The sequence below is a fragment of the Fonsecaea multimorphosa genome, assembly GCF_000836435.1.
Source record: "Fonsecaea multimorphosa CBS 102226 unplaced genomic scaffold supercont1.5, whole genome shotgun sequence".
NCBI classification, from domain to species: domain Eukaryota; kingdom Fungi; phylum Ascomycota; class Eurotiomycetes; order Chaetothyriales; family Herpotrichiellaceae; genus Fonsecaea; species Fonsecaea multimorphosa.
The window spans coordinates 691,930-708,193 of NW_015971639.1; the positions used below are offsets into that span (position 1 = coordinate 691,930).

The 16,264-nt window shown below is 53.8% G+C and overlaps 7 protein-coding genes across 7 annotated transcripts; 4 read left to right on the top strand and 3 right to left on the bottom strand.

The window, feature by feature from the left end:
• Positions 1 to 457: 457 nt before the first annotated feature.
• Positions 458 to 2,101, bottom strand: Z520_03463 (uncharacterized protein; the record flags this gene model as incomplete). Its single annotated transcript, XM_016773973.1, has 1 exon — positions 458 to 2,101. The coding sequence occupies one exon, from the start codon at positions 2,099 to 2,101 to the stop codon at positions 458 to 460; it is 1,644 nt and encodes a 547-aa protein (XP_016634919.1).
• A 1,037-nt stretch (positions 2,102 to 3,138) lies between these two features.
• Z520_03464 (uncharacterized protein) lies at positions 3,139 to 3,921 on the top strand (the record flags this gene model as incomplete). Its single annotated transcript, XM_016773974.1, has 1 exon — positions 3,139 to 3,921. The coding sequence occupies one exon, from the start codon at positions 3,139 to 3,141 to the stop codon at positions 3,919 to 3,921; it is 783 nt and encodes a 260-aa protein (XP_016634920.1).
• Positions 3,922 to 4,069: 148 nt separating this feature from the next.
• On the bottom strand, positions 4,070 to 5,669 carry Z520_03465 (uncharacterized protein; the record flags this gene model as incomplete). Its single annotated transcript, XM_016773975.1, has 6 exons — positions 4,070 to 4,575; positions 4,698 to 5,012; positions 5,078 to 5,209; positions 5,321 to 5,394; positions 5,451 to 5,525; positions 5,608 to 5,669. 6 exons carry the CDS (start codon positions 5,667 to 5,669, stop codon positions 4,070 to 4,072), a joined length of 1,164 nt encoding a protein of 387 aa, XP_016634921.1.
• A 490-nt stretch (positions 5,670 to 6,159) lies between these two features.
• Positions 6,160 to 7,236, bottom strand: Z520_03466 (uncharacterized protein; the record flags this gene model as incomplete). The annotated part of the gene is made up of 1 exon (XM_016773976.1): positions 6,160 to 7,236. One exon carries the CDS (start codon positions 7,234 to 7,236, stop codon positions 6,160 to 6,162), a length of 1,077 nt encoding a protein of 358 aa, XP_016634922.1.
• A 973-nt stretch (positions 7,237 to 8,209) lies between these two features.
• Positions 8,210 to 10,172, top strand: Z520_03467 (uncharacterized protein; the record flags this gene model as incomplete). Its single annotated transcript, XM_016773977.1, has 4 exons — positions 8,210 to 8,682; positions 8,727 to 9,087; positions 9,149 to 9,770; positions 9,844 to 10,172. 4 exons carry the CDS (start codon positions 8,210 to 8,212, stop codon positions 10,170 to 10,172), a joined length of 1,785 nt encoding a protein of 594 aa, XP_016634923.1.
• Positions 10,173 to 11,460: 1,288 nt separating this feature from the next.
• Positions 11,461 to 13,392, top strand: Z520_03468 (uncharacterized protein; the record flags this gene model as incomplete). Its single annotated transcript, XM_016773978.1, has 6 exons — positions 11,461 to 11,730; positions 11,836 to 12,067; positions 12,136 to 12,675; positions 12,728 to 12,777; positions 12,840 to 12,977; positions 13,090 to 13,392. The coding sequence occupies 6 exons, from the start codon at positions 11,461 to 11,463 to the stop codon at positions 13,390 to 13,392; spliced, it is 1,533 nt and encodes a 510-aa protein (XP_016634924.1).
• A 981-nt stretch (positions 13,393 to 14,373) lies between these two features.
• On the top strand, positions 14,374 to 16,248 carry Z520_03469 (uncharacterized protein; the record flags this gene model as incomplete). Its single annotated transcript, XM_016773979.1, has 2 exons — positions 14,374 to 15,448; positions 15,509 to 16,248. 2 exons carry the CDS (start codon positions 14,374 to 14,376, stop codon positions 16,246 to 16,248), a joined length of 1,815 nt encoding a protein of 604 aa, XP_016634925.1.
• Positions 16,249 to 16,264: the final 16 nt, after the last annotated feature.

A 16,264-nucleotide genomic window follows, 5' to 3' on the forward strand; every position in this document is an offset into this window, starting at 1 on the left:
AACACGCACACAGGCAGCGGTCATGCTTGCTGGGCCGAGCTTGTTGAACCGAAGGAAGAGGACTGGCGGGCGAGGACTTATGTTCCTGGGGTATAGCCGATATCTTGGGGCACATCCGAATACAAAATGATTCGTTCATAGATACCCCGAGCGGCGGAAAGTTACTATGTATGCGGCTTGACCGCCTTTCTTGCATGCCTTTCGACCGGTCATCCATTATCGGTGTATCAGCCAGCTGGCTGTGTACGGAAACTCTGCGGACTCGTTCGTGCCATCCTGCATGGTCAATCGGAAAGAGGGAACTTGGGAACTTGAAGCCAAATGGGTGGCATCAGACTCATTCGCAACGCGATTTTCCACATTGATCTCCTTGCCTTGTCCCGTGCTATATGTGTGGCAAGTGAGTCGACGTATATCCATTTGGGCCAACCGTCGAACGCGCTAGCTCAAGGTCTCTTTACAAGGTCTTCTGCTTCAACAAGTCCATGACGGGGCTAAGGATGTGGAAACTTCTTTTGAGTAGAAGCGGCACAAGCACCCCAAAACTCGCCAAAGTCGCGGCCACCCTCCATGCCGGGTGCACGGGGTGCGTGCCTTTGCCGCCGTAGAGATTGAAGTCCTTCCACACGGGCCAGTAGAGCTGGTACCAGAACTTCCAAGTTTCCTCGGGGTAATTGGTGGTATTGCGGCCCGCGGCATCGAGGTTCCAGTTGCTGCAGCCGGCGTTCCAGACCATGGATTGCAGCCGGGCCTGGACCGCGTTGACGTCGCGGTGCTCTGCGGCCTCCTTGACATCGATAACTTGGAAATCTCCGCACAGGATCGGCTTCACCATAGCTTTGATGATGAACTCCACTTGCACCTCGTGCGTGTAGATGACCGAGTTGTGGGCGGGGAAGGCATTGGGGCCGAACACGATACCGAAATTGGGGAAGCCCGTCACAAACGTTGCCTTATATGCCTGTGCGCCTCCCGTGTCCTTCCAGTGTTCGTTCAGGCTGATGCCGCCAACACCTTTAACCGTGATAGGAGACAGGAATTCCTGGATCTTGAAACCTGTGCTCAGGATGATGGTGTCGACTTCAAAGCTTTGCTGGGCCGTTCGCAGACCAGTCTCGGTGATTTCAACCACAGGCTCTCCGAAAAGTTCGATATTCGGGCTATGGAGACTCTCGAGGTAGCCAGGGTCGAAGATTCGCCGTTTACAGCCTAGCGGAAACTTGGGTATGAGCACGTCAAGATATTTCTCCGGTGCCGTCGACTTCATGTAGGCCTTGGCTTGTTCGGTGGCCGCCGCGCGGTTACGCAGTGACTGGACTGATTCGGATTGGTAGAGATTGTGAAGGGCGTCAGTGGTCTTCCACAGGTAGAAGCGGTAAATGCGGTTCCAAAGAGGCACATATCGGAAGCACCATTTCTGAAAGTCGGTGAAGTCGCGATTAGGTCTTTCGTTTATCCATTGAGGTGACCGCTGGAACTGGTAGACCTGCGCGGCTTCTTTAGTCATATACGGGACGAGTTGCGCGGCCGAGCATCCATTGCCAACGACAGCGACGCGCTTGCCCTTGATAGAGACATTGTGATTCCAACGCGCAGAATGCCACATGTCGCCTCGGAATCTCTCATGACCAGGGATGTTGCATTCTTTGGGAATGGATATTGTGCCCACGCAGGAAACCAGCATTTCCGCTTCTTTGTGGAAGACATGGTTATCATCGAGGTCGCGAAGGGTCACGCGCCAGACTGACTTGTCTTCGATCCAAGCTACCTCGACCACCTCCACGCCGAGACGCACATGGTGCCTGATGCCAAACTTGTCGACCGTGTCTTGTAGATATTGAAGGATCTCACTTTGCTCGGCGAATCGCTTCGACCAGTCGGGGTTCAAGTTGAAGGAGAAGGAGTAAAGATGAGAATCGACATCACAGCCAACACCAGGGTATGTGTTGAGGTACCATGTCCCACCGATGGATTTCTCTCTTTCGTAGATGATGAAGTTGTCGTATCCCAGCTGTGATCTGAGCCGTGCAGAGAGGGCAATGCCAGCAACTCCGCATCCGATAACAATAAGCCGCGGCTCTGCTGTCCGTCTTGAAGGCATGGCGTATAGGTGTATGTTGGGGATCCGGTGCGAAATATCTCAACAAACTCGGGGTTCCTGGGTGAGCTCTGCAGATTTTATACTCGCACAGTCTAGCAGACTTCGCATATGCTGGACTATTCACTCACCCATGTAGCCTCTAATGCAAGCTCTCAGCCGATGAATCGGCCCAACGCGATTCCGGTTATATGGAGGTCGCCTGAGATTCCCGGGCCACAACCTGCCAGCGGCATGCTGTGGTCCTTCGTGCGGACAGGCGCCCATTCTGGTTTCGGGGGGCAAATACCCTAGCAGTAAGTACTCACATATCTAGGATCGTTACATTTGCTCTCGGCTCCTTTAGAAAAGTGCTCGAAATGATGCAGGTAATGGCGTTCGAGGTCTAGGCGGATGGCAAGTTGTTTGCTGTATGCCAACCTTGGAAGGCATTGATGTCAAACATGCCAAGCATTAAGGTGGGACATTCCGCCGCGGTCAATTGTCTTGACCGACGATGAGCAAGCAGTGCGGGACGGTAGAACTCATCATCAATGCCTATCGCCAGAACAGCAGTGATCATGGAGGCCTGTCCACGGCCATGGCACAGCTGCGAGTGGCACTTTGGCGCCATGCGATGAGGTACAACCCAAAGAACGCTGAAGGTTTTGATCAGGGTCGGTCGGTGTTGTCCAATGTCCACGCTGCCAGGTATGAACACTCTGCTAAGACCCCACGGCCTTTGTCCCATCGAACAGCTTTCGGCTGGCGACTACGGTCTGGTGCAACTGGGCTAGACTCCAGCAGAAATGCCATAACCGAGAGACTCTCTCGCCTTTATGCTCCCCACACCGGGTCCTGCCAGCGACTCAGATTGAGCAGCGGCCTCTTGGATTGTGAGTCGGGTAAACCGATTTCGGTGCATCGGTTATACTTGATTTCTAGCAAGGCAAGATAATTGGGGTTACAATCATTCCAACGCTGATCCTTGCTGGTTACTGCATCGTTACTTCTACACAACGGTCGCATACAACAACACCCAGCCCACCACAATGGGAACAATGGCTGGATTACTACGCAACAAAGTCATCGCCATCACAGGGGCATCACAAGGTATTGGACGAGCCACAGCACTGGCATGTGCTCGACAAGGCGCTGGTCTGATCCTGCATCACCTGGGGACCGAGCAGACGACCTCGGACATGGGAGCTTTGCAGGCAGAACTCAAGGCAATCGACCCATCGCTTCGCCACACCTCCTTCAGCGGCGATGTGGTCCTGCCCGAGACTCCAGCCAACTTGGTGGCCGAGGCCGTGGGCAGTTTCGGCAGGCTCGATGCCCTGATCAACAATGCGGGCATCTGCAAATTCGCAGACTTCCACAATGTGACACGGGCCCTGCTGGACCGTCACATGGCGGTCAACTTCACGGCGGCGTACATGCTCACGCAGGCCGCGACGAAACAGATGGTGGCCCAGGGAAAGGGTGGCAGCGTCGTGTCCATCGCCTCCATCAGCGCTCTCCAAGGCTCGTCGACTTTGACGCACTACGCCCCAACCAAGGCCGCCATCTTGGGCATGACCGTCGCATGCTCCAGCGCCCTCGGCAAACATGGCATTCGCTTCAACAGTATCTGTCCCGGTACCATCGAGACTACCATGAACAAAGCTCATCTGGACCACAACAACCAGCGAGAAGTGATGCTGGGCAAGACAACGCTGGGCCGCCTGGGCACTCCCGAGGATATCGCTGGGGCCGCCGTCTTTTTCGCTAGTGATCTCAGTTCATATGTCACTGGACAGTATCTGGTAGTGGATGGTGGCGCATCCACCCATTATGAGTGATGACGATGCAATTTTGCTGCTGCTACGGGTCGCATGAAACACATCGAAGGACACGTCGGGCATTGGCCGTATCCTACAAATGGGGGTAGTTTACAAGTAACTTCCCAAATGAAGATTCCAAATCTGCCTCTTCCTCTGATTCTTATTACTATGATGGCATTTTGCCCTGCAATCTCGATCTCTCCGCCTCCAGTATGCCGTCCGCCTCGTCCTCAATACCCTTCTCCTTGGGCTCCCAGCCCAAAAACCTGCGTAACCGCTCGGCCTTGCCCCGCGAATTCCAGCCCCAGCTCACGGCCTCGAAGCCCGCCACCTCGAAAGCCTCGTCTTTACTAAGCTGCTTCTCCGCCGGGTTGGCGGGAATGTAGCCCTTGTCGGCTGCAACGGCGGATATCTTCCGGGCCAGGTCGGCCCAGACATGTTCTCCGCTTTCGCACAGATGATAGCCCCTGGCGCCCCAAATCTGGTCGGACAGGTTCTTGGACACGGCAGCTTCGGCCAGAAGGACAAAGGCTGCGGCCAGGTCGTAGATGTGGACGTGGTTCCACCGCGCTTTGCCGGCGCCCACAATGGGCGTGTAACCCCTTTGGAGAATGAGCTTGGTCAGTTCGTAGACCTGGCGAGAGCGCCCGGATACAGGGCCCCGACCGTTGCCTAAGCGGAAAAGCGAGCCAGGCGAGTCAGTACACCCTATACTAGTTGACAGTGGGGGACATGCAGAACGGAAATCAATGACGATCACACACTTTCCCGGGTACAGAGAGTCAGAGACGTACCGTAGATGGTGGGCGGGCAGACCAGCGCCGTCTTGACTCTGTCGGAATATTTGGTTCCCGCTTCGAGGACGATCTTGTCGACGTTGCGATGAAACGCATCATCAGGGAGGTGCGTCAGCTCATCCACCCCGCTGAGGTCGTTGTATTCCTTGGTCGACCACTCGCCCAAGCGATTGTTCTTGGAGTCTTCATAGGTCAAGATACCCGTGCCGCCAGTATGCAGCCAGAATCCGGGGCTAGAAGGCGTGTGGCCCTCAGCGAGACCGGCGGCAATGGCTCTGGCCGCACCTTCGTGATCCGACGCATCTGCCGTGTCTGTAGTCACAAGCGGATCAGCGAGCCCGTACGATCTAGATTTCAAGACACTGAAAAATACTCACGCAGGACTATATCAGCCTTGGCACTCTCTTCCTGGAGGGTGGCGAAGTCGTCCAGATCTCCCAGGACGATGCGAAGTTTGGGATACTGTCGTTGGACCTGGTCTGCCTTTGCCTGCGTCCTGACCAGAGCACCTACCGCAATTCGTCAGCAACTTTGCTTTCCCCGTATCAACTGTGAAAGAAGACACCGGCACTTCAAGTTCAGAGAGAATGAAACAGGCTCCGGGGCATCTGCAAACTCACAGTATTCCCACTCCGGGTATTTCTGGTACAGTGCGTATAGGCTGTCACCACCTATGTAGCCTGTGACACCCGTGCTGTTTCAATAGTCAGCCTGCCTAGCTTGTGTTTATGAAACGCTCCGGCCTCATACATGAAGATTTTAACCGCCATGAGGTTCTTCTGGAGGGGTAACTGTGAAGGGTCACTCAGAATGGTGAAATCGAGTCTGTTAGTTAGATAGAACGGGCTAGGGTCTGCAAATCACAAGTTCCCTCAAAACTATGTTAGCAAAATTAGTTCGCAGTAACGCTCGCGGAGGGTCTTCGGGGTATAATTTGGGGTTGCGGGAATCATATTCCACTACCCACATTTGTGGTTCGGGAGTCGATTCCCTCGGTCTCATTTATTAGGCTGGCGTTGTACGGCTTTCTCCCATAACTTCGCCGCTCCCTCCTTCGGCTATAAGCATCGTTTAACCTCTGCTCTCGCTCTCTCCCGAGCCAGTTCGTGTCAATCTATGATGTTGGCTGCGTTATAAATTCGGACCAGGTGCAAGCCATGTGAAAGTGATTAGTATTCCCAACTCACACGAGGCTGACACCCCCTATTAGTTGTGGGAAGACAGGCGCCTCCTTTGTGTGGGTCGCATGTCTCAACGCACATCGGCTTCTCGTCGACGCGGTAATGAAGGAGGTTGCGTGGCTCAAGTCCAGCAGCAGGAGCATGGTGCATGAATCCAGGAAATAACTTGTACTAACATACACTTTTGAGTTAATGTGTGTGCGCAGTCCACCGCACATTCCAATGCAGGGGATGAAAATACCGCAAGGGTCGCCCAAGCTCAAAGAAATTGCCCCTAACTACAACTTGCTGGATAGGTGGCCCTCCTTAAAGACCTTGTCTTCCAACCACTGCCCAAGAATACGATTGGCCTCCGCTGGTTTCTGCCACAGAACCCAATGTCCAGCCTCAATCTCATGGTGCGTCAGCTTGTCGACCTTGGGAACCATGCGGGCAACCATGTTGTCACTGATGGCGGGATCACACGTGGCTCGGACGTAGAGAATCTCATGCTCCGGACCGAAGCGTAGGTTCGACGGTCGGGGAACTTTACCATTGTCGAAAAAGTAGGCGTATTCGTCGGCCCAGTTGACTTCGCGGATGCGATACCAGTTCACGGGGCCGGTGAGGCCGTTGCGGGAGAATTCCGAGGCGTAGAAGTCAAGCTCGACGCTGCTGACCAGGCCGTCGTCGTTAGCAGGGATGGCGCCAGAGAGGATCAGGTCGAGGTTGGCGCCTGAATGGACGTCGAAGCCAGCCAGACGGTTGGGTTGCGCGGTGTTGAGTGCCCCAAAGACGGCGCTCAGGAATTTGCGGATCTCGGCGCGAGATTGTACCCTGTCCTCAATCTCGCCGGAGACAAGTTGTGCTTGGTACGCCAGCTGTGGCAGGTAATTGCCGATGATACTTGCCAGAGGCTCAAAGCGGGATGATGGTGGAAAGTAGGGCGCGCCGAAGATGAAGAGTGCCTTGACAAGCTTGGGGTAGTACTGGGTCATGCGCCACGCAACGGCTGAGCCCCAGTCGTGACCGCCCAGCACGATTTGTGCTAGATCGAGTTGCTGGCACAGCGTGGCCAGGTCGTCGGCTGCGCGCTTGTATCCATAGTCGGATAAGGTGTGTCGAGGAGAGTCCGTCCGGCCATATCCTACGCAGTCCGGTGCAATGACAGTCAGACCTAGCGATGTCAAGAATGGAATTTGATATCTCCACCCAAATGAAAGATCGGGGAATCCATGAACAAGAAGGACTGTTCCTCGTCGAACGACAGACGGAAGAGGTTCAGAGTATAGATAACCGTAGGTCAGGCCATTGAGGACGGTTGAACGAAGCTGGACCCGGGGGTCGTTGAAGGGTTTGATCTTGTCAACAGCCATAGCCTTTTTCTGGACGAAGGGATAGAATGGTTAACCGCTTGGAATGAGGGTGAATGAAGTTGATCTTTGCCACCGGGCTGGACGTCGTCGTTTATCAACATGCGCAAGTGAATCCATCTCTACCCCTTTCGGCCAGATCCCGATTGCTCACTATTCAAAGCCGAGCTCTGCATTTCCTATTCTTGACTTTTGCCGTCGAAGGGTTCGGCCAAATCGAATCACACCAAAGGCCACACGTGTTGCCATATTTCTCCATGATTTGAGGTAGCGAATTTTCGAATATGCGGAGAAGGTAATTCTCTGGGCTTAACCTAGAATATGTCCATGTCAACTGTAGGACGGCGCGTTGGTAACCGACTGCCCTGGTATTTAGCTTGGCTTCAACAAATCTTGACCAACCACGTTGTGAAAGGCAGATTTGCAGTCAGCCTGGGCCGCTTGGGTGGGCTGGAGCGCCAATTATGTATCGAAGATGCTATCCCGGCCAGCAAGAATTAAGCGAAAATTGTCAAGGGGTGGACAAGAGGCCCCTCCTCCGCATGTGTCGACGGCGCTTTGCGCTTTTCGGCTCATTCTGCGAATGTTAACTAGTAACAGATGAACTCTCTTTGCAGATGTATCCTGGGAGCATTCGTAAAAGCTACAGCAGACCGACAGGGTGCTGAGAGATTGTCTGTCTCTTTAGACACAAGAGTCTAATGGATGGTCATTTGTCCATGGCCATGGCACTTGAGTGCCTTGCGACGCCCATGGCGATTTGCCTCGCGAGGCAGAATCTCGTCACGTATTCGGATGAGCAACGAGAAGACGAATACGATTGCCAATTCTGACACACATCCATAATGGTCACTCGACGTAGGTGAAGCCAGCTTTCGTCGACAATATAAACGGCAGCTCAGGTAAGTGCCCTGTTTCCACTTGGCCAAGGTGTTCTTCATCAGACACTTGAACTTTTAATAAGCATCTCTTCACCATGAACCCTCCCCTGTCTCGGGTGTGTTTGATGGGTTTGCTGTTCTTTCTGGCCTCCGTGCACCAGGCTCTTGCTGGACCTGCGATATATTGCAAACCCATTCCGTCCTCGTCAAACTGGCCTGCTCAGTCCGCGTGGCAAGAGTTGAACAAGACTGTGTCTGGCAAGCTCTTTGCCGACGTCCCTCCTGGATCTGTCTGCCACCCAGGAAATGCATTGTTCAACAATGCCACCTGTGACTTTGTCCTTTCCCAATGGACGAACTCAAGCTTTCATGCCGACAATCCCATCTCGGTTGACTACAATGATGATGGATGTCTGCCGTCGCCTCTGGCGCCATGTTCAGCGGCTGCTTATCCTTCGTACGTGGTACACGCCACAAAAGTCTCTGATGTACAGGCAGCGGTGGAGTTTGCCGCCAATACAGGCGTGAGGTTGATAGTCAAAGGAACTGGTCATGATCTCCTGTCCAGGTAAGAATGGAATGCCTTGCCAAAGGTCATGATGCTAAGGGGAGTAGGTCGTCTGGTGGACAGTCTTTGTCTATATGGACACACAAGCTCGTGGGCATCTCGGTGAATACTAGTGACACTAGGGCTCTCCCGTATGGTGGAGTTGGCTCAGTCAAAATTGCCGCTGGATCCAGGATGATGGAACTCTACCAGGCAGTCGCTGAATACAACCTTACAGTCATCGCAGGTGGTGACGTATCAGTCGGCATTGGTGGATGGGTCCTGGGAGGGGGCCATTCTCCCATAAGCTCGACATATGGACTTGGAGCTGACCAAGTCCTCGAGATGGAAGTGGTGACTCCAGACGGCAAATTTCTCACCATCAACGAGAACTCGTATCCTGATTTGTTCTGGGCTATGCGAGGGGTGGGTGCAAGATGTTCAACAGATTTGCAGAGTAAAAGCACTGCTGACCAGATTCGCACAGGGAGGAGGCTCAACCTTTGGCGTCCTCATCAGCGTGACCATGAAGGTCTACCCGACCCTTCCCGGCAGCCTTACAATATTTACTGCCAACACCACCTCCAACAGCGACACCTTTTGGTCAATATCGACATACTTCACCTCGCAGGTGCCTAGCCTGTCGGACAAAGGAGCAAACGGCTACCACTATTTCATCCCATACGCTCCCCCCAATCCTCCGGACCAAGCAGGCATTATCATCGGTGGGTATTTCTTCCCAAACAAGACTCCTGCCCAGGTCAACGCGATCATGGGTCCGGTCATTACCAAGATCAACACCACGAACTGGGGTGACCCGGTCTTTGTTGCAAACGAAACAATCCCGATCCCAGACTTCAATAAATTCTGGATGACGAACCAGCCCGAGGCTGTGGGACCATCAGAGCGTCTAGGTTCACGTCTCCTGACCCGCGGCGCTCTTACTGGCAACCAAACGGAGCTACAGAATGCACTACGTACAGCATCAAACGGTACCTGGACACTGCTCAACCACCTTGTTGCGGGCAAAGGGGTACGAGATGCTAAGATACCCGGTGGGAACAACTCAGTGTGTCCTGCGTGGCGGAACGACACATACATTCACTTCGGTAAGTCCATGATGGCCTTTCCACCGCTCGTACGCACGCAGAGTGTTGACTCCAGCCCCCTCTTCCTGTCAAGTCACTTATCGAAGCTGGACGCCCTTGAACCAAACCGAAAAGACGGCGGTAACAGACGAGCTGCGCAACAGCGCGGTTGAAGCACTGCGCATCCTGGATCCATACACGGGCGCGTACGTCAATGAAGCCGATCCGACCGAGCCCAACTGGCAGACAACCTTCTGGGGCTCGAATTACCCGCGCCTTTTGGCCCTGAAGAAAAAATACGACCCCAAGGGCGTATTCTGGTGTAAACCCTGCGTTGGAAATGAACTCTGGAATGTAACAGGCAGTTCTGTATACCAGGACGGTATCGGCGAGGACGGCGGCATGATCTGTAAAGCTCAATGAAGGAAAAGCTGTATCGGCGAATTTGACCTCTCCCCGAGGGTCGCTCTCTTGACATTGATGGCGCATGCTGCTAGTTGAAAGACATTTCGCGCGGCGAGTCTTATTCTCCCCGCTAGTTGGAGGCTGGCGAATTACGCATCAAATGGGGTGTCTCCGAATTCTCCGAGAGTATGCTTGAAAGATCAAAGCAGAGGATGAGCCCGAGGCAATTTGCATCCATCATTAAATGCTAGAGAGTCTCGACTATCGCCGTTTTCGTAGAGCGCTCTCTTCAATGCTAGGATGCGATACAAACTGCTTCGCAGCTCATCCTGTGTCTGCCTGAGGCTGATAACAATCACCCATTCCGGGAGGTGGGCAAGAAGATATGCAGGTTACACCTTGACAGTGGGACTTTGAAAGCGCGAGACAGAGCAAGCAGCTCGGCCAGATTTTCGCCTTGGTCACTGCTAATTTGCATCTGTACCGCTTGGTAGGCCGCATCATCACACCAGGCAGAGACATGGTGGCAGATGTCGGTGTAGGCATTTTTCAATTTCGATTGGGTGACCCAGAGACCCGGGAATTGTGCATTGAAGCGCTCTGACAGAAGCTCGCTGTATTTGGCTGCAAAGAAGTCGCGCTCTAAAGCCAAGGAAGGCACAGTGAGAGAAGAATAGAGATACGAGATACGAGGTGTCGATGTCTTCCTAGCTCACTTCGAGCTGTAGCCTTCTGATGCCCGTTATCCCTGCTAGTCGGCCCATGTTGTACTGTATCGCCGCTTCACGCAGAATCGAGACCAATGAAACTTGGGTAAGAGACAAATGCATGCATTCCATTGTTTATTGCGTCGAAGGTACTCCGTATTCCTTGAGGCCTTTCAGTCTGATATCGCGACCTCGGAGAAATCTTAATCCCATTCCGGTTCCGAGGCGAACGGCGTTGGCAACACTTCATCATCCCCGGTGGGTGCCCGGGTCCTCGTCTGCCTTCTTACCATCCTGCGGTCCGTCGATCGTACACACCTTTGAAGCCCATTCGCGCATGGCATTTCGCTCCTGCAGACGCGCATGCAAAGGCGGACTTCCACGATCGTCGACATCCGGTGGGCTTGATTAGAGAGTGTCCCCGCATTCAGCTACGCGTACCTCGTACCGTTTGTCGTTATCGGCTGCTCATTTGCACTGACCAGCAGGACTTAAAAGATGAGCCGTAGTACAAGGCCAATCCATCAGCGCTTCTCCCAAACGATCATGATTCAGTTCACCTAGGTGCCAACACTTTACCTCCCCCCTCTCGGCCCATAATGGCTGAAGACTGGCAAGTGGTCGCGTCAAAGGCGCAAGCAGATCTTTTGAACTCAATACCCCCGAAATGGCGTCTGCCCGAGCCGGTCGACCCTTCTGTGAAGGACGTTCGAGCCATTCCGAGGACTTGTGGACTCCTTACGGAGAAACAGCTGTTGATCACTGAGCAGACGGCCAGCGAGCTCGTAGCCCAGCTGAGAGACGGCAGGCTGTCCTCGGTGGAAGTGACCGAGGCCTTCTGTGCAAGAGCCGCGATTGCACATCAGTGTGTAAGTATGATGGGCGAATATCTGCTTTATACTCCATCTGCGAACTGTCCAGCCTACCTAATGTCAGAGGCGTGGACTGAGGTCTGTTATTGACGGCCCTTTTAGGTAAATTGTTTGACCGCTTTCTTTCCGGAAGAGGCTCTAGCACGAGCAAAAGAACTTGATGACATCCTGGCAAAGACGGGCACCCCGGTTGGCCCTTTGCATGGATTGCCTGTGGGAATCAAGGATATCTTCCACATGAAGGATAAGAACCTGACGATGGGCTATGTGGCATGGTACAACAATCGGTGCACGTCTGATGCGTCGATTGTGCAAATTCTGAGGAATGCTGGAGGTGAGCATCCAAACCTTTCTACAAAGCTGGATGAGTTCCTGCTCATGCATCTTCCTGGACTGTTACAGCTGTCTTTTTCGTGCGCACAACGATGCCACAGACGGGAATGTTCCTCGAAACCTGGAGCAACCTGTGGGGTCGCACTCTGAACCCTTTCAACAGAGATTTCTCTGCCGGAGGCTCCTCTGGCGGGGATGGGAGCCTTGTGGCTATGAAAGGAGCGCCGTTCTGCCCATCAACCGATATCGGCGGCAGCATCCGGGCCCCGGGCACTTTTAACGGGCTTTATGCCATGAGGCCTACTGCTGAAAGAACTGCAAAGAGGGGCATGGGGACGGCTGCGCCTGGCCAGATCTCTATCAAGGTCTCTTCGGGTCCGAATTGTCACAGCATGACAGATGTCAAGCTCGTAGCCGAGATTCTCCTCACCCACCACGGCTTGCCGTTTGAGCCCACTGCTGTCCGGATGCCCTGGAAACAATTACCTACTAAGACGGAGAAACTGTGCCTTGGCTTGCTAACCACAGACGGGTGTGTGACTCCGCAGCCACCAATTGCGAGAGCCCTTCAAGAGACTGCGGTAAGCCTGCGAGAGGCTGGTCACGAAGGTACGAATTATGCTACAAACGTCTGGCACTCCCGGCTTCTGACTTTAGGCAGTAATCGAATTCAAATTGCCATTTGACTGTTGGGAAGTTGCACAGGACACTGTACGTACTATCCCACTCCTGCGTCTTTTGAAAACCCACACAGTCTGCTAACCGGTCACCAGTGGCGACTATGGTTCCAGACTGGTGCAAAAGAGACCGTGGATCTAGTCGCATCGTCGGGCGAACCGCTCTACCCAACCTTCAAGTGGTATCTCGAGACGTTTCATATCAAGCCCTTGAGCGTGCCAGAACTGTTCAAGGTACCATATACAACCCTCACTCTTTCATTTCTTCCTCCATCATCCTCTACACAACGCCTTTTAGAAGAAGACCAAAAAAGAACATCAGAGCTGACGGACGCTACCTCTCCAGCTCAACACGAAGCAAGCAGAATGGCGATACCAGTTCGCCGAGGCGTGGTACAACACGAGAACGCAGACCAATTCCGGACGCCCCATCGACTGCTTAATCTGCCCCTGCGCGCCGTCCGCGAGTTTCCCGCACGGCTTCCCGGTCTGGTGGGGGTACTTTAGCCTGTGGAACCTGCTCGACTACCCGAGCATTGTGCTGCCGTTAAAGAAGATGCATGTCGACCTTGACAAGGACAAGAAGAATGTCGACTACGCCCCCAAGAATAACGTCTTTGACAAGATGAACTGGGAGATCTGTAAGTGATCTATTTACTCTGCCCTTTTCCGTCAAGAAGATTATATCGAGATTCCGACGCGGTCTGTGAGATTTCGGGCACAATTAGCCACCATCCCACGACTTAATTGATTGAATGGACTGGCTGACCACTCTGCGAAAATTCACAAATAGACGACCCCGAGCGCTGGAAGAACCAACCCATCACGATCCAGCTTGTGCGGCCGCAATTCAGCGACGAGGAACTTATAGCAGTCGCGGCATCGATAGACGAAGTCTGCAACGGGTGAAATACAGCTGGGCTAGAATACCTTACGGCGAGATTTATCTATCTCTATATATAGTACATGTCTACCTCCTCACATCTTGACATAACTTGGAACCTCCCACCATTGCCATATACTTGAAAGCGACACGCAGCCCCGCAACAGCCAGCAGGCTTTTCGTGACTCACGTATCTGTCAACAGCGTCCATCCATCAACCTATCCATCCATCCATTACCGACCGCGGTTGTTGATACCCTGTTCCGGAAGGGCGGCCAATGGAAATCACCTAGTCAATGATCCCCCAATCAACTATGTTCAAACTCTCTTGCCCGATCAGGCACCGCGGTTATCGTCTTTCCACCGGGAGTCTTGAAAGGTTAGACTGAGGGATGCACATCTCCGCACGCAGCGTCGTACCCCGTACTTCGTATGGGGGAACTGGATTGATTTGATCGGTGAAAGGCCTGGCCTTTTCGATTTTGGACACATACATACATACCTACATATGTGCATATATTCGTTGTTGCAGGTATTGCTGCGAGTAAGCCAGACAGCCAGCAAGCAAGGAAGTGAGACTCTGGGAGCGCCGTCGAAATCCGTGGATCGACTCGATATATATCCCCACAACATCTCCATATCTGGTGATCTGCTGCAAGTGAAGAGTCGAGATAGCTTGAAATAAAGGAAGGCAGCAGAGATCAAAAGTGAAGGTCTAGATCAAGAAGGGTGAAGTAACCGCAAATCATGTCGCCTGATCCAAAGACGATGACGCCGCCCAGCGTGCAAACACTCGATCCCCACAAGACATTCGACTCTCGCCCGATCTTCTCGCACGTCGCCACGTCCAGCGGACCATGCCGCATCGTCGCGACGGCCGGACAGGTCGGAGCCGACCACAACCGGGTGGTGCCCAAGGACCTTGACGAGCAGATCGCCCTGGCCATGACGAATCTGGGCCGCTGTCTCGAGGCCGCGGGGGCCAAAGTCACCGACGTCTTCAAGCTGGTCTACTACATCGTCGACTACGACCCGGCGCATCGTCGGCACACCAAGCACCTCAAGGCGTTCTTGAACGGCCATCGCCCGGCTACGACGCTGGTGCCCGTTCCCGCACTGGCGGATCCGGATTTCAAATTTGAGATTGAGGCGTATGCGGCTGTTAGGCAGGAGCCTTTGAAGACTGTCGAAGTGGTGGTCGTGGGAGCCGGCCTGAGCGGTCTGCAGGCAGCCTATGACCTGCAAAAGGCCGGCGTATCGTGCGCAGTTGTCGAGGCTCGTGATCGCGTGGGCGGAAAGACTTGGTCCGTCGATCCGTTGGGCCAGGAGAAATTCATCGACGTCGGTGCAGCTTGGATCAACGACACGAACCAAGCGAAGGCGTATGCACTGGCAAAGTCCCTGGGCCTTGAACTCGTGGTCCAAAACACTGTGGGCCATATCATCCAGGAGGATCTCGGCGGCAGTACAGGATTGTTTCCCTATGGCGGAACACCCTCCAACGCGCCCGAGTCCAACGGGATCCAACACATGGTGTACATCCGTGAACTGTTTGAGAAGCTGTGCCAACAGGTGGATATTCGCGACCCGGTAGGCTCAAGCGGGCGCTTTGACAAAATGACTTTGGAAGAATGGTGCAAGTCCGAGACCCAGTCCGAGACAGCGCTTGCAACGGTCAAGTTGTGGACAAGGGCAATGCTCGGCCTCGAGCCATCCGAGATAAGTGCTCTCTACTTCTTGGATTACTGCAAGAGTGGCGGAGGCCTGCTCCAGATGAGATCCGATTTTCAGGATGGGGGGCAGTATCTCAGATTCATCAAAGGTGAGCAAAGCAGACCGTGGGCGAATTCTTTGAGCAACGCACTTACATTTTGAGGGACAGGGACCCAGTCATTGTCAATCGGTCTGGCGAGTCTGATGAAGCCAGGTTCCATCGTCCTCAACTCACCTGTTCGGCACATATCACAAACTCCCGATGGGATCTACGTCTCGGCGGGTAGGGGAGACTTCAAGTGCCAGCGAGTCATCGTCTCTGTGCCGACGGTCCTCTATAAGGAGATCGCATTCGACCCGCCCTTGCCTGCTGCAAAAGTCGAGCTTGGTAAGAACAACATGCACGGATACACACTGAAGGTGCTGGTCATGTACTCTGAGCCCTGGTGGCGCAAGAAAGGACTGTCCGGGGCCATCATGTCCTTCATCGGGCCCATCACCACATGCCGCGACTCCAGCAACGACGAAAAGGGCCAATTCTCCCTGACGTGCTTCACCAACGGCGATTTCGGTCGCAAAGGATCTCTTCTCCCGCAACAGGAGAGATTCGGTGCGATCTTGGCCCACATCAAGCGCGTGTTCGGGCCGTATGTCGACGTCCCGGAGCCGTTGGCGGTCACAGAACATGAATGGGCAAGCGACCAGTGGGCGCAAGGCTGTCCGTGTCCTGCCGCTCCCCCCGGAATCATGACAAAGTACAACCACGCCCTGAGGACGACTCACGGGAAAGTGCATTTCGTGGGCACCGAGACCGCCTATGAGTGGAAAGGGTATATGGATGGTGCACTGCGATCTGGAGAAAGAGGAGCAAAGGAGGTGATTGAGGCTCTCAGGAGGGCAAAGCTGTGAGGGAGGTAGGGTGACT